Source organism: Nycticebus coucang, chromosome 5 (genome assembly GCF_027406575.1).
Source record: "Nycticebus coucang isolate mNycCou1 chromosome 5, mNycCou1.pri, whole genome shotgun sequence".
NCBI lineage: Eukaryota > Metazoa > Chordata > Mammalia > Primates > Lorisidae > Nycticebus > Nycticebus coucang.
Genome location: NC_069784.1, coordinates 50338831 through 50353822, shown reverse-complemented (window position 1 = coordinate 50353822; position 14992 = coordinate 50338831). Strand labels below are relative to the sequence as shown.

The window sequence follows — 14992 nt, the reverse complement described above, 5'->3', positions numbered from 1 at the left end:
CTTGCTCCTTGCACGCTAGAGGCATGCCCTGCAAATGGGGTGAGGTGGCTTTCTTTGCCTTTTGGGTTCTCTTTGACCATACACTCACCAGCTAGGAGGCAGGATCCCGGACAGTCACATTCCCTAGAGGCTAGTTAACTGTACCCCTGTTGGTGCTGAAGTCGGACAAATGATTAACGCCTGGAATTCCTGGTTAGACCCCAGTTGCGGTCGTGAGTTCAGTCTTTTGAGCCACAAGCTGAAATTGTTTTTCCAGCATTCTACCCAATCGGGTGTCCCTGCCTGGACTCTGCTATGGAAACTCTCCCTTGGGAGAGAGTGGTGGGCAGTGGGGCGTGGGAAGAGGAGGGAGGAAGAGGCCTCCATCTGCTGCTGGCTGGCCCAGCGTCCCCTCTGTGGAGGTAAGGAGGGACCCGTAAGATGAGTGGGAGACAGGAAAGGCGCTGCAGTCTGGAGGAGGCTGAGTGGGAGCCCCCCCTGGCCCGTCGCCTGCCCGGCTGCTTCCTTCCCCTGACATGACAGCCTTGCCGGTCTGGCTGCCGGCCACCTGGCAGTGGCTGTGGCACATGACTGCCCCTGCCCTTCTCTCAGGGGGCAGCGCTGGCCGGGTAGGTCCAGTCCGGGGAGGGGGGCAAAGGTGTGCTCCCAAGCTGGCCCTCGCCCTCTGCTTGGACCCTGCTGCTGGGGCTGCCAATACACGGTGTCCCCTCTCTTCCGAGCTGGTCTTCCTCTTCCCACTCCAAATGCTCCCTCCAGCTGCCTCCTTCTCAAGGAGCTGGGCCTGGGGAAAATGGGATCCTGCAGACACACACGAAGTTGAGCTCTGACTCTACACCCCCTCTGAGCCTCAGTGTTCTTCCCACGTAAAATGGGTCACCCCAGAGTTATTGGAATCCTTGGAGAGAGGCCTGCTAAAGTGCAGTGTAAGTTGCAGGGGTCCCAACCTGTCCCCACAGGCCCTTCCAGGTTGGGAGGCTGGCACTGGGGTCCTGCACAGGGACCCAGGGAAGGCGGCCACTCTGCCTCTGCTCTGTCTTATAGAGACTGGGAGACTTGGTACTACTTCTGGCCTTGGTTTCTCTGTGAAATCCAGGAATGTGGGAGAGGGGTGTGGGCTCCTCTGCCCCAACCCCTTCATGGGACGTTAGGTAGAATCCATAAAGGGGCCAATCTCTTGTCAAAGGGGACAGTTTTTGCAGGTGGCTGCAGTGGGTGGATATTGGGAGAATTTGTCCTTAATTCTGGGTTAAATTTGAATTCTGGCTCTTTTACTAGCTTCACTTGCCCTCTTTCCACCTCGTTCCCACCCTCTCTCTTTCCTTTTTTTTTTTTTTTAAAAGGATATTTTATCACATTTACCTTCACTGTGTAGCAATGTCTTCAAAGTGATCTGATTAGTCTTTGAAACAGGGTTGGGTTTGTCTAGAAGGCACACGAGCATTTTCCATAGCGACTTTATAGAGTAATAATGTCATTTTTTTTTTATTTGGGGTTATGGCAGGAAGGAACATAAAAATATCACAAATTCTATAAACCGGGGTTTGAGCAGTCATGGTTAAGTCACCCAATCCCACTCTGAAGTGATCTGTGTCCAAAAGAAAGGTTTTGTGGTGGCGGCAGAGAGGTGCTGTGGGATTAAGAGATTCCATGAGAGCTGAGAAGATCAGCTGGAGCTGACAATGTCTAATGACACTGACAGCGGTGTCTCCCTGGATTAACTCACCTGCCTCAGTGTCACATGAGTGCTAGAAGAGGACTCAGGAACATTGAAACCCCACCTGCTCATTGAGCTGAAGCTCAGAGCGGGTAAATACTTACTCAGAGTCCCCCGGCACCCAGGCTGCCCGCCATTACTACTTACTGCTCTTTTGTTTCTTTTTAGTTCCATGTCTAGTTCTAGTGATTAGAACTGATTTTGCCTGCCTAGCAGCTCCCACAACTCTTCTATTTTTTTCTGTCTAACTTACATCCCTTCCTACTGGGGAGAAGAGAGCTCCTTTACGATGGTGTAAGTCAGGGTTCATTGAAGCCCACACGCTTGCACCCCATTTGGCTTTAGACCTATACTCTGTGTATAGCATGGGCCACAGCAGCTGCACACTCATGTGGAACTGATCCTTTCTCCCTTAACTAGGCAACCAGCCCCTCCCTGCTCCTTGTCTCCACCTGGTGGGTTGTTCCTTAATAGAGCCTTTAACTGCAAGATCTGGGGAGCTCTGCTTTGCTGGCACTTGCCAAAGGCCATTTTCCATGAATGTGGCCATGAATAGGTGACCCCCAATTTAGGGTGTGTGTGTATAATTTTTTTTAAGAAATGGGCTCTTTCTCTGTCACCCAGGCGGGAGTTCAGTGGCACGATCATAGCTTACTGCAGCCGTCTCAAACTCCTGGCCGTAAGTTATCCTCTTCCCTTAGCCTCCCGAAGTCTGAGCCATGGCAGCTGGCCTGTGTATAATTTCTTAAGAAGTTGGCTGAAGTTTCATAATAGTTATAACTACCACTTATTAAGTCTCTAACATGCCAGCAGCTCTTACAGACTTTAACCTTACGTGGTTTTCAGAAGAATCTTGCAAGGTAGGTGGTGGCATCCTTGCTTTGGTGGATACAGGGTCAAGGCTAAGTACCTGGCATGAGGTCAAGTAGCTGGTAATGAGCTGAGGATTCGAACCCAGGTCAGCTTGGCCACAGAGCGGTCATGCTGCCCTGCTGCCCACTCATTGGCCAATGTTGGCCTTGCCTAAGAAAACACTGTTGCTAGTTTTTATTTTGAGAATGTATGAGAAGGGAGTTGGAACAAAATGTGCCTGGATATTTACTGAGATTTGTGTCTCAATAACATTTCTGAAAATGTAAGCATTCTAGATCAAGGTTATCACAACTCCTGCTCCCATCTTCCTCTTTGTTGCTTCTAGAATAACCACAGGTTTTCCTTTAACATATTTTATCGTGTTAAAAACAATGTTCTTTTCCTTACAAAAATACATGTTTATTATAGAAAATACAGATGTACACAAAAAGGACATGATTTCCCAAACTACACACCAGCTTCTGGTTTAAGACTGTGGATGGAGGAACTGGATCACAGGGGTGTTAATCCCTGCTATGCAATCTGTAATTTGTATGGCCTTGGTCCAGTCACTTCTGTGCCTATTCCCTGTCTATAAAGTGGGAAATAATATCCTTCTCCCTTGATTTTTGTTGAGATTAAATGAGTGAATAGCTGCAAAGCCCCCAAAGTGAACAAGAGATATTTAACTTTTTTTTTTTGATTTTGAGACAGAGTCTCATGGTCTCCCTGGGTAGAGTGCTGTGGCATCATCATAGCTCACAGCAACCTCAAACTCTTGGATTGAGCAATCCTCTTGCCTCAGCCTCTCAAGTAGCTGAGACTACAGGCACCTGCCACTATACCCATCTAGTAGAGATGGGGTCTCACTCCAGCTCAGGCTGGTCTTGAACTCCTGAGCTCAAGCAATCCACCCGCCTCAGCCTCCCAAAGTGCTAGGATTACAGGTGTGAGCCACTTTGCCTGGCTACATGTTCAACATTTTATTAACTTCCTCTCCAAACCTGTGTATATACACGTATAATATATATGCTAGTTTGCATATATTAATAAACCACAATGACATATTTTTCAAACTAGACACTTTTCATGTAATCATGACCATCTTTCCTTACCTCTTAAGTAACCTTCTCCATTATTTGACAGCTGCCTAAACCTCCACGATGTGCTGCTGATATGGAACTGAATCGATATTGTTGGGCGTGCAGCTTTTCAGTTTTGTACTAACATTAACACATTTGAAAAAAATGTTGAGTAGTTGTGCCTCGAATGATGTTTGTCTGGGTGACAGGAGCTTCAATCTCTTTTTCAGGGCACGTCTAATCCTTCCTGCCCTCGTGTGAAGATCAGAAAGTGCTCCCTTTGGAATTTAGAAGTTGCCTTAATTCTGAGGTGCCACTGTGAACTTTCCATATGCCAGCCCTAAGTGGGGAATTCAGATCCCATCACTCTTTAAGCTAGAAAAATGACATTTCTGCATTTAATCTTTAATATGAGGTATCTCTTGGTCCTTAAGAAATCAGAAGGTAGTCTTCTTCCATTCTTGCTAAGTCTGAGGTGTTCTGTAAGCAGCCTGTCTTTAAAAAGGGATTTTTTGTTGTTGTTGAGACAGAGACTCAAGCAGTTGCCCTTGGTAACGTGTTGTGGTGTCACAGCTCACAGCAACCTCAAACTCTTGGGCTTAAGCGATTCTCTTGCCTCAGCCCCACCCCCCACCCCCAGTAGCTGGGACTACAGGCATCCACCACAACGCCTGGATATTTTTTGTTACAGTTGTCATTGTTTAGCAGGCCCAGGCCTGGCTCAAACCCACCAGCCTTGGTGTATGTGGCTGGCGACCTACTCACTGAGCTATGGGCGCCGAGCCCTTAAAAAGGGCTTTTAAAGGTACAGCCCAGCTCCTGCATCCTGGGGTGGACCCCTAAATCCTTCTCTGTTGTGGACAACTGCAGTCATTTCTGTACCATGTTGGGCATCTCAGAGTTTTTGGTGATGTGCTTACTTGATTTATTTTGTTAATGTAAATTCTTCCTGCTGGTTTCAGATTGGTGGAAACCATTGATTAGCTCCCCCTTTTTCTTCTCCCTATCTCTCTGCTGCCTTTCTTCCCTAGCAAACCAATAAGTCATGTTTGAAGACTCTGCTCTTGGATGTCCACCCCCACCTTCAGGTGCATTATATCTGCAGGGATGTACTTGTCATCGGGCCTGACCTCCAGGAGGCAATAGAGTGATGGCAGAGGTTTTAGAGGTCAGTTGTCTCTTGTGGGATACATCTCTTAAAAAGCTGATGGTTTTTATTTATTTATTTTTTTTTTTAGAGACAGAATTTCACTATGTTGCCCTTGGTAGAGTGCTGTGGCATCACAGCTCACAGTAATCTCCAATTCTCTTAGCCTCCCAAGTAGCTGGGACTATAGGCGCCTGCCACAATGCCTGGCTATTTTTTTTGTTGTTGCAGTTTGACTGGGGCTGGGTTTGAACTCGCCAGCCGAGGTATATGGGGCCGGCGCTCTACCCACTGAGCCACAGGTGCTGCCCCAAAGCTGATGGTTTTAATGAGATTTTTCTCCTGCAGTCAGAGAAGAAATGTTCATGTGTTGGGAGACCTGGCGTTTCAGGTAGTGTAAGTTCCATGGAACATTCCAGAGGAGCTCGGCTGCATTTCAGGACATGTTGACTAACCCACCTCAGATACAGATGTTTAAGAGAAGAGCTCAGTTCTTCCCTCCGATCTAGGTGGTATATCATCATCCCTTAGAAAGAATCTAATATTCTATTTAGGGTGACTTGCTTGCCAAAATTACAGAGGCGCTGGTGTGTCTTTGAGGAGTGCTGGAATGACAACAGGACTTTAAAAGAGGAATAATGTGTACATTCTATATTTGTTTGTACAGTTCAAAGCATCAATTACTCCTTGCGGTATTTTCCAAAGTGCTTTTTAATTAGTTTCCTTCTGACACCCTCCCTGTGAGAAAGGTTAAGTAGCATTACCCTCCTTCCACTGATGGGGAGGCAGAAACAATGAGAGGTTAATTGGCTTGCCTTGGGCTCTGCAGTGACGCCAACCCAGCCGGATTCCGGATTCTGCTGCTTGTCAACTCCCCACCTCTCCCCACTTTCCACTTCCCAGCTTGGCAGATCAGGGCTGCCTCAGGGCAGGAAAAGCTCCCAACCAAGTAAAGGGCATTTTGCTCAGCCATATTCTTGCAGTCCTGTTTGGGAGGCTACTGAGGCAGAGAAAGAAATGGTCTCTTGGCTTGGTGCCCGTAGCACAGTGGTTATAGTGCTGGCCACATGCACTGAGGCTGGCGGGTTTGAACCCGGCCGGGGCTAGCTAAACAACAGTGACAACTGCAACAAAAAAATAGCTGGGTGTTGTGGCAGGTGCCCATAATCCCAGCTACTTGGGAGGCTGAGGCAAGAGAATCGCTTAAGCCCAAGAGTTTAAGGTTGCTGTGAGCTGTGACATGACAGCACTCTACCCAGGATGACAGCTTGCGACTCTGTCTCCAAAAAAATAAAAAATAAATAAAAATAGATGGTCTCTTAATAGCCCAAGATCCTCAACCTAGAAATGGTTTTGCTGCCTTGAGCTAAGCTGTAGGAGTGATGGATGGGAGAAATAAATTATTTTTGGCTCAACTGCTCCATCTTGGCAGGGGGCCTTTTAAATTTTAAATGTAAACCTGACATCTACTAGACATCTACAAAAGGTTTTGGAATCTGATGTCACTTTCTCCCTATAGTTCACAGGTTGTCTTTTTCTGTGAAGGGGTTACCAGTTATCCCTGGCGCACGTATCTGTGTTCTTTGTGATTCAGATACTGTAAAATATGTAAGTAGGACTAGAGAGATGACTTCTAGTATAGAAGGTCTCTGAATCTCATCTTCCTGCCCCCAGCAGACTCAAGCTTGAATCTTAGCTCACTGCTCCTAACAAGGCAGCAGATCTTTGCTACAAAGCCCAGTCAGTGATACTCTGAGTGACCTGGTCTTAGATAAGAAGTTACCATACTTAATGCTTCTCTTATTCTTGAATGAACTTTGTACTTTTTCCTCTGGCTCTTTAAAGGCCCACACAAAATTAGCCAAAATACAGGGTTGCATACAAACTTTGTGGATACCCTGTATTTATAAGATTGCTGTGGGTTCAAGAAGAGTAAGGAAACCATGGAATTTTGAGGCAGCATAATTGGTTTAAATTCCCCTCTGTACTGATTCTGAGCTAGGTATCTTCAGCCTAGTGGGGTCTTCTTTTTAAGCCTCAAGTTTTTTCAGCTGTAGAAATGGCAATAGCTACTTCTTAGGGTGGAAAGCTTAGCCAGGTGCTCTGCGTGGGATGAGGACAGAATTTGCTTAGACCAGTTATTTTCAACCTGTGTGCTGTGAGAGGATCTTCAATGTGCCACAAACATTTTTAAAGATCATTAGTTTTGAAAGAAGTTCAAAGCAAAGTATATTCTTTTTTCTTACTCTTTTGTTTGATCAGCATAATATAAATGTGTTTTAGGAGCCTAACTGAAGGTTCAAATGAGCCCTGAGATAAAAACGGTTGAAAAACACTGCTTTAGACCAAGATTAGGATATAAAAGTATAGACTTTATTTTATCTTAGAAAGAAAGAGGGAGAGAAAGAGGAAGAGAGTGGGAAGAGAGAGGGAGATGGCCTGGCATTCCCAAAGGAAGGAAGGAAGAATGTCCACCCTAGTGGTCAAGTGGCAGCTCTGTTTAAGGGGAGCAAAGAGGAAAAAAGGTAATTGTAGCCAGATTCACAGGGCATTGTGGGTGTGAATGCTGTGTCTGTTTTTCCTCTGGCAAGGTCCAAGACAGACTTTTTACAGGTGTTTCCAATCCAAGTCAGTTGTCCATACCCCCTTGTTCATCAGGACACCCTGGAACCCTTGCAATAGAAACAAAGTCTGAAAGACTGAGAGCTGATGACATGTAAAGAGAAAGAGCTTACATTTCCTTTCTATCTGCTGTTTGCAGTGCTTTGTGGGAAGGGAGGTGGGGGGTGTTGGGGTGTTGCAGACTGAGAGATTGATTTTAGTCCTTACTGAAAAAACCATGAATTATAATTTATCATTTCACTATAAAGATTAATGGTCCTTACACTACCTCACTGTTAAACTATAAAATTATGCTAATAGACATCTTCTAATAGACTATTTCTCAGACAGAAGTAGATCAAGTTTGGGTCCAGAGTTGGCATCAGAATGGGGGGCTGCCACTGTTCCTTTGCCACCAAGACCACCCTCTTTTGCATTTGGTTGTTTACCCTTAAAATGGGGGCTGGGAGGGCGGAGTGGAACTCCATACATCATCCCAGGAAATCAAGGCTAGACATGGGATGAGGCCTGACTGACATGACCTCTTTGTTTTGTCTGAAGCAGGGATCCCTGGTCACCTTCCTTGCCCTTCTCTTCCCGGATGGAACAAGATTATCATCAGGGTCTATATGAACGCCGAGACTTGGAAGACAAAGGGATGGGCTCTGATTTTGAGAATTCTGAGGACAAGGAGGGGGATCCAGAAGAAGGAGAAATGGGCTTTCATTCAGAGGACACAGACAAGAGAGAAGGCCATCCAGAGATGGAGATGGGCTCCAACCCACAGGACTCCAGGGACAGAGAAGTAGTACCTGCTGTCTGCACCGGTGAGGAGAAAATGGAATTTCTGCAGAAGTTGGCCCATTCATATTTACTTCTAGCTCCTCCAGAATCATAACCAGGGGCAGCAGTGTCTATGGGGAGCTCTCTAGAGGAGACCATTAGGCACATTTTATACTAACTTGGCTTTTCTAATGTTGGTCCCTTGGAGCAGCCTCTTCTTCAGTGTAATCTGAGGGGGCTGCATTAGTATGTGTGGAAAGGGTCACTCATTGGCACAGCACTTGATAGCACAGAGAATGCTGCTATAAATTAACACCTGTAACAGCCTGACAGTGGAATTACCCAGGTAGTGTTAGAGCCCATCTCCTAGGGCAGCTGGGAGAGTTGAAGCTGCTGCACATAGAGATACTTAGACTGTGTATGGAGGCTCACCCTGTAAATCCAAGCTTAGGGAGGCTGAGCTGGGAGGATCACTTGAGGCCAGGCCAGGAGTTGAGACCAGCCAGCCTGGGCAAACATAGTGAGACCCTGTCTCTACAAAAAGTTATAAAAAAAACAAAAACAAAAAACCAGCCAGGTGTGATAGCACACACCTGTAGTTACTGGGGAGGCTGAAGCAGGAGGATTGCTTGAGCCCAGGAGTTGGAGGCTGTAGTGAGCTATGATTACACCACTATACTCAGCCCTGGTGAAAGAGCAAGACCCTGCCTCTGATTTTTTTTTTTTTGAGACAGAGTGTCACTATGTCGCCCTCTGTAGGTAGAGTGCGGTGATGTCACAGCTGACAGTAACCTCAAACTGTTGGGCTTAAGTGATTCTCTTGCCTCAGCCTCCCAAGTAGCTGGGACTACAGGCGCCCACCACCATGCCTGGCTATTTTTGTTGTTGTCATTGCTGTTTGGCAAGCCCAGGCTGGCTTCGAACCCACCAGCCCCGGTGTATGTGGCCGGCCGTGTCTCTGATTTTTTTAAACAAAGAAAGTTAATCAGTACACTGCAAGGTTAAAAAAAAAAATCTAGATATTTACCGTTATAGTCCTCATCTGCCTTTGGCGATAAGTAAACTCATTAAGTGACATGCCTGGGTTCCTGTGGCTAACTTCCAAAATGCACAGACCTCCGCTAAATCTCTTGCTATTCCTGACCCGAAAGAGTGAGTGCTGGGCCTCCACTCACTTCCTTGTTTTCGTATTTGGCAGTCATTGCTTTGCCTGCCCTGGGGACAGAAGTAAAGAGCTGAAATGCTTTATGGCCAGGGCTGTGAGGTTATCTCCGTCCTCCCCACTCCACCCCCAGAATCCCACCTCCCTGCTGCCTTCGCCCCTGGTGCTCACAAGCCACTTCCTGGAGTGGGATAAGCTGGCGGAGTTCCACAGGTGCGTGTGTCCTGGGCTGCCTCTAAACTGGGTCCGAGGCTTCATTCTCCCTCCCCCCCATCCACAGTAAAGTTCAAAAGGTGAGCTCACTTTGTTGTTCTACCTTAAGCTGTTTCAGACTGACTAAATGTATTTTAAAAATCAGTCCAGGACCCTGCTAGGCCACATGGTCTATTCTTTTGATTGGCCGCCTGGGCTTTGTCTTGAGGCAAGGGCCTTCAAAGGGAGTGGAAGCTCTTGGAGTGAGTGAGCCTTTTCTCCAGAGATCTCATGGGATCCCACCTGGCACAGTCGTTTCTCCAGCACAACCTATGAGGCCTCCTGATGGCTCTGTTAGGCAGTGGCCCAGGTATGGCGAATGGGGCCAGGGCCCGGGGCCCCAGCAGCTGCCTGAAGGATTGGTGGCAAAAGAGGCTAGTGAGTGGACTCTTCCAGGAGGAGCCAGGTGGGAGGGAGCCTGGGCTCCGGGGAATTTTGAAGGATGGTAGGAGGACGAATCTTGGGCCTACACTCTTGTTACTGAGACTGGCTTCCTCGGGGCTTACCATTTGAGTGCCGAGTACCCTTCACTGCCGGCTTTTCTGTTGCAGAGGGGCTGCTCGATGAGGAAGAAGGGGTTGCTCTCCAGGAGCAAGAGGAGGACCACGCTGGTCTAGCTGATATGGGGATGTTCCCGGGACTTTCCGAGTCAGACAGCATATCCCGGAGCCCCCGGGAAGAGGAGGAGGAGGAAGAGCAGCCGCCCCCTCCGGTACTGCCCTGGAGGCGACACCTTTCCCTGAGCAGTCGGCACCGGGGGAACAAACCTGCCCACCGCCGCTTCCACCGGATCCACCACCCCATGCCTGTGGACCTCGGGGAGCTCGACAGCCTGGTGGCCAGCATCATGGACGCGCCCACCATCTGCCCAGACTGCGGGGAGAGCTTCAGCCCGGGCGCCGCCTTCCTGCAGCATCAGCGCATCCACCGCCTGGCGGAGGCGGCCGCTGCGGCCAGCCTGGAACCGTTCGGCCTGCCGGGCGAGTGCGGCGCGGTGGTGGGGGTGGTGGGCGTGGCGGGAGGCTTCGGGGCGGGCCCCGCGCTGGCCCGGCCGCCCCGGGAGAAGCCTTTCCGCTGTGGGGAGTGCGGCAAGGGCTTCAGCCGTAATACCTACCTGAGCAACCACCTGCGCCTGCACACGGGCGAGCGGCCCAACCTGTGCGCCGACTGCGGCAAGAGCTTCAGCTGGCGGGCAGACCTGCTCAAGCACCGGCGGCTGCACACGGGCGAGAAGCCCTACCCGTGCCCCGAGTGCGGCGAGGCCTTCAGCCTCAGCTCGCACCTGCTGAGCCACCGGCGCGCGCACGCGGCGGCCAGCGGCGCGGGACCGGCGGCGCTGCGGCCCTTCGCCTGCGGCGAGTGCGGCAAGGGCTTTGTGCGCCGCTCGCATCTGGCCAACCACCAGCGCATCCACACTGGCGAGAAGCCGCACGGCTGCGGCGAGTGCGGCAAGCGCTTCAGCTGGCGCTCAGACCTGGTGAAGCACCAGCGCGTGCACACGGGCGAGAAGCCGTACATGTGCTCCGAGTGCGGGGAGACCTTCAGCGTCAGCTCGCACCTCTTCACGCACAAGCGCACGCACTCGGGCGAGCGGCCCTACGTGTGCCGGGAGTGCGGCAAGGGCTTCGGGCGCAACTCGCACCTGGTGAACCACCTGCGCGTGCACACGGGCGAGAAGCCCTTCCGCTGCGGCCAGTGCGACAAGCGTTTCAGCGACTTCTCCACGCTCACGCAGCACCAGCGCACGCACACGGGCGAGAAGCCCTACACGTGCATCGAGTGCGGCAAGAGCTTCATTCAGAGCTCGCACCTGATCCGCCACCGCCGCATCCACACCGGCAACAAGCCGCACAAATGCGCCGGCTGCGGCAAAGGCTTCCGCTACAAGACGCACCTCGCGCAGCACCAGAAGCTTCACCTGTGCTAGGGCTGGGTCCGCGGGCGCCTGCCCTGCTCGGAGCTGCGCGGGGTGGAGGTCCTGGGCAGACCCCAGCGGGAAGGGCGGGGCCCTGGGGGAGGGGGTGCTGTTTTTTGCCTGCCTCCTGTCGGTGCAGAAGAAGGTTTGGGAGATGTGCTTGAGATGGTGGCTTCCTGAAGTACCCCTCTGTGGGAGGGAAGAGCGGAGGAGCAGGGGCTTTGAGGACCTTGAAGAAGGGGGAGTTGGTGGCGGGCAGCAGAGCAGGGTGGGCTGTGATGGCCTGTGGGAATCAGGAGAGAGGGTAGTTTTGAAGTGAGGGTTATGGGGGTAAAATAAAGCACGGGTGTGAGTAATTCTGTCCCTGTTCCACCAGGTGGTACGCCAGTGTGTCCTGTCCCCACACATCAGCTATAGTCCCAGAAGTAGGAGAACCTGTCAGTCCCATAGGAGACGGTATTTGGTTTACTCTTCGCTTTCTCTGAGCCACAGTTAGCTGCTATGTTGAGGCATCCAGGGAAAACGGGGAAGAAAACGACACACCTTCACGTCAAGGGGCAACCTCTAGCATTTAGAAAGGCTCGTATGACTGGTTCTTAGATCTTCTGGGAAGTCTTGGTCCTATTCCCGGTTCTTTGCTACTTTGAAAACACTCTCGCTTCATGCTGGGCCAAGGTGTCTCCCTGAATGACCAGCCTCCTCCCCTCTTCCCCCATCCCCGGTGTGTGCCAGACCCAGCGTTTCTGTCACGTCTCCCCTGTGATCTTTTAACTGCAGGGAAAAGGAACACTCCCGGCTATGTGTGACTTTCCCTTTCCCGGGTCAGTTCAGTGCCTGAATTTCAGGCCCTGGTGACCTGCTAGAGAAAATAACTAGCTCAAAGTTTTGCTGGCCTGTATGTGAGAGATGCAGGAAGAACAAGTGTTCCTGTGATACAAGGTTCTTCTGTTTCATTTGCTTTCACTTCGCCTCTGTGTACCCTGTCCCCGCTGACTCCACTTCCATCCATATCGATGAGGGATTTAGTCCGAGTGGGAATGGCTCCTTCCTATGTGAAGGCACAGTAGAAATCTCAAGGCTTTACACAGGGGGCAGTCAGGGAGAGGTGTAAATGCAAAATTGCCAAATAGCACAAGTGATGAATGTTCTCTGGGGGTTACATAGATGCCAAAATCACACTTTGGTATTTGCAAAGTGTTTTATGCTTTTTAATGATTGTTAGTGTTCCTCACAGCGTTGTGAGGTAGATCAGTATTAATGACCCCTGTCTTGGGGAAGGCGTCGGGACAGTGTGGCAAGCTGCCCTGAAGCGAGGAGGCTGACAACAGTGTGAATAGCTGTGGTCTGACCTTTTGCATTCTCCAGCTCAGCTGCTAGGAAGACTTACCTTTAGTCATGATTTGTATAATAAAATAAGGGCACTGAAAATCGTTAAGCTTGATGGGAAACTGCAGGCTAGCCTATCAGGGCCCGATATGTCCTTCATTGACAAAGCTGGTCTTTGTCACCTAATGAGGGTATCCCAGCTGTGTTCCCATTCTAGTAGGGTGCTATAGTTAGATGACTCTTGTATAGATTTCAGTTCCCTATGCTGAAAGTTCCTCCCTTAGCTTAGCCTTTAGGAGTTAGACTTGTGGAAAGCAATATTGTTTTCTTCACTAGCAATTGTCACCCTGTAACTTTCATGGAAGCATCTTCACAAACTGTTGGACACAGTTGAAGGGGGGAAAAAAATCCCTAAAAATTATTTTTATGATTTTAGCAAAATTTCTGTGGATGCTAGTAATTTATCTGTGATCAGTTGTATTCTAGTAAAGAACCTCTTTGGTGACTGTAGGAAAGCATGTTTTTGTCATAATAAAAATACTTTTTAAAAAAATCATGATAGTTCTGGGCTTGTATAATGCCTTGTTCATCTTGCCCTCTTAATCCATTTATTGTTATTGACAGATGCAAATAGATTTTCAAACTTTGGACAATTTTGAAAGACACGATTCTTTTTTATTTTCTTTTGGTTAAGAGCAATATAAGCAAAGCAAATGTCCATTGTTAATTCTGACTCTTGTAGTCTGAATACCCAGTATATAAAAAACATTTGAAAATTGTATAGCCAATTTGTAGGCAATCTTACTCCACTGGATTTTTTCCATGCACATCTACCTCTTCCAGCTGTTTTAAGTTCCCTCAAGTCTGTGCCTCTGAAATCTCATCCAATTTTTGATTCTTTCTGGGTTGATTATCCACTTTGTATTAAGGCCACTTGGTCTTTTGCTGCCATCCTTATGCACGGTCTCATGTTCATCAAATATGCCACATACCAGCAACTTTAGAGAAAGGGTTTAACAAGGAGTGGAGACTGAAGCTAGTATAAAATAATTTAGTTCCTGTGGAATTCTTTGGACTTCATTTACCTCTTGTTTTTCCTATTACCACAGATATGAGAGTCAGCCAATATGTTGGTACTCCTTCTAGAGCACATCTCTTGGCAGAAGAAAACGGTTCAACCACCAACACCCCAGTCTCCTGGGACATTTGGAACGTGATTCTGTTTTTCTTAAAATTCTTCAGGGAACATATCTGCAGTAAACGAGGTTAAATGCATTCAGGAAGTTGTTTCTTGGATCTAGTTTTAGAATAATAGTACATCTTCAGCAAACCCTGTTAACTGTGGTCCACCCTTGAAAATGTTAATCGGAAGACTCCTTCCACCAACTCGTGAATGGTGGTGGAGGCAAGTGTATTTTTTGTTTCCTGGAGAGTTTGGTCAAGAGCAGTCTTCCTCTGCTGCCTTTTACTAACAAAACGTGGAGCAGTTTAAATAGGCCGAATGGTTTTGATGAAATCTCAAGCTCTGAGTTGGAAGGAGAAGAAGAGGAGACCTTAACCCCCTGAGCCTTGTTGTCTCTTTACAACCAAGAGTCTGTACATATGTGAATAATGACAAATTACGAGCCTGTGTTCATAGACAATCTGAACTGTTTCTGAAGTTTGTGCACATTTTGCTTCACTATAATATTATTTTACAGCTGTTTGTTAAAATAGTGAATAATTTAATGATCCTAAAAGTAACAGGTTTTGTGTGAGTGTGTGCTTGTGTATGTGAGAATTGCCTTATTTTCAGGTCGTTTAATTTAATGATAATACCTTGGACAGCATTCTGCTATTCAACAACCAACATGGAATATTTGTCATTAAATCCAAATCAGTCTTTTGCCATGTCCTTCTTCCTTATTTGTCACCTATTAAATGTCAGCTTGATCTGTGGAAGTGAAGTTCTGGTAGAACAAGGGTTGGCAAACTACCACATTTGGTCTGCTTTCTTTTTGTTGATAACATTTTATAGAGCTGGGCATGTTAGCAGGCTCCTGTACTCCCAGCTACTTGGGAGGCTGAGGTGGCAGGATAGCTTGAGCCCTGGAGTTCAAGATCAGCCTGAGGACATAACCAGACACTATCTCAAAAAATGAATGAATTAAATATGTTT

At 48.3% G+C, this 14992-nt stretch overlaps 1 protein-coding gene across 14 annotated transcripts in view; it reads left to right on the top strand.

The window, feature by feature from the left end:
- ZNF697 (zinc finger protein 697) overlaps positions 1-14720 on the top strand; it is a 32618-nt gene extending 17898 nt beyond the window's left edge. The window contains exons 1-5 of one of the 14 annotated variants that reach the window (XM_053592235.1): positions 278-401; positions 3879-3958; positions 4680-4816; positions 7961-8223; positions 10145-14720. In XM_053592235.1, coding sequence (XP_053448210.1) covers positions 7998-8223; positions 10145-11520 — 1602 coding nt within the window. In that variant the 5' untranslated portion in view covers positions 278-401; positions 3879-3958; positions 4680-4816; positions 7961-7997 and the 3' untranslated portion in view covers positions 11521-14720. Of the gene's footprint in view, positions 1-259; positions 402-479; positions 609-637; positions 924-3878; positions 4064-4679; positions 4817-7217; positions 7321-7957; positions 8224-9474 lie in introns of those variants that run through there. The other 13 variants (XM_053592237.1, XM_053592234.1, XM_053592236.1 and 10 more) reach the window with 13 other exon arrangements.
- Positions 14721-14992: the final 272 nt, after the last annotated feature.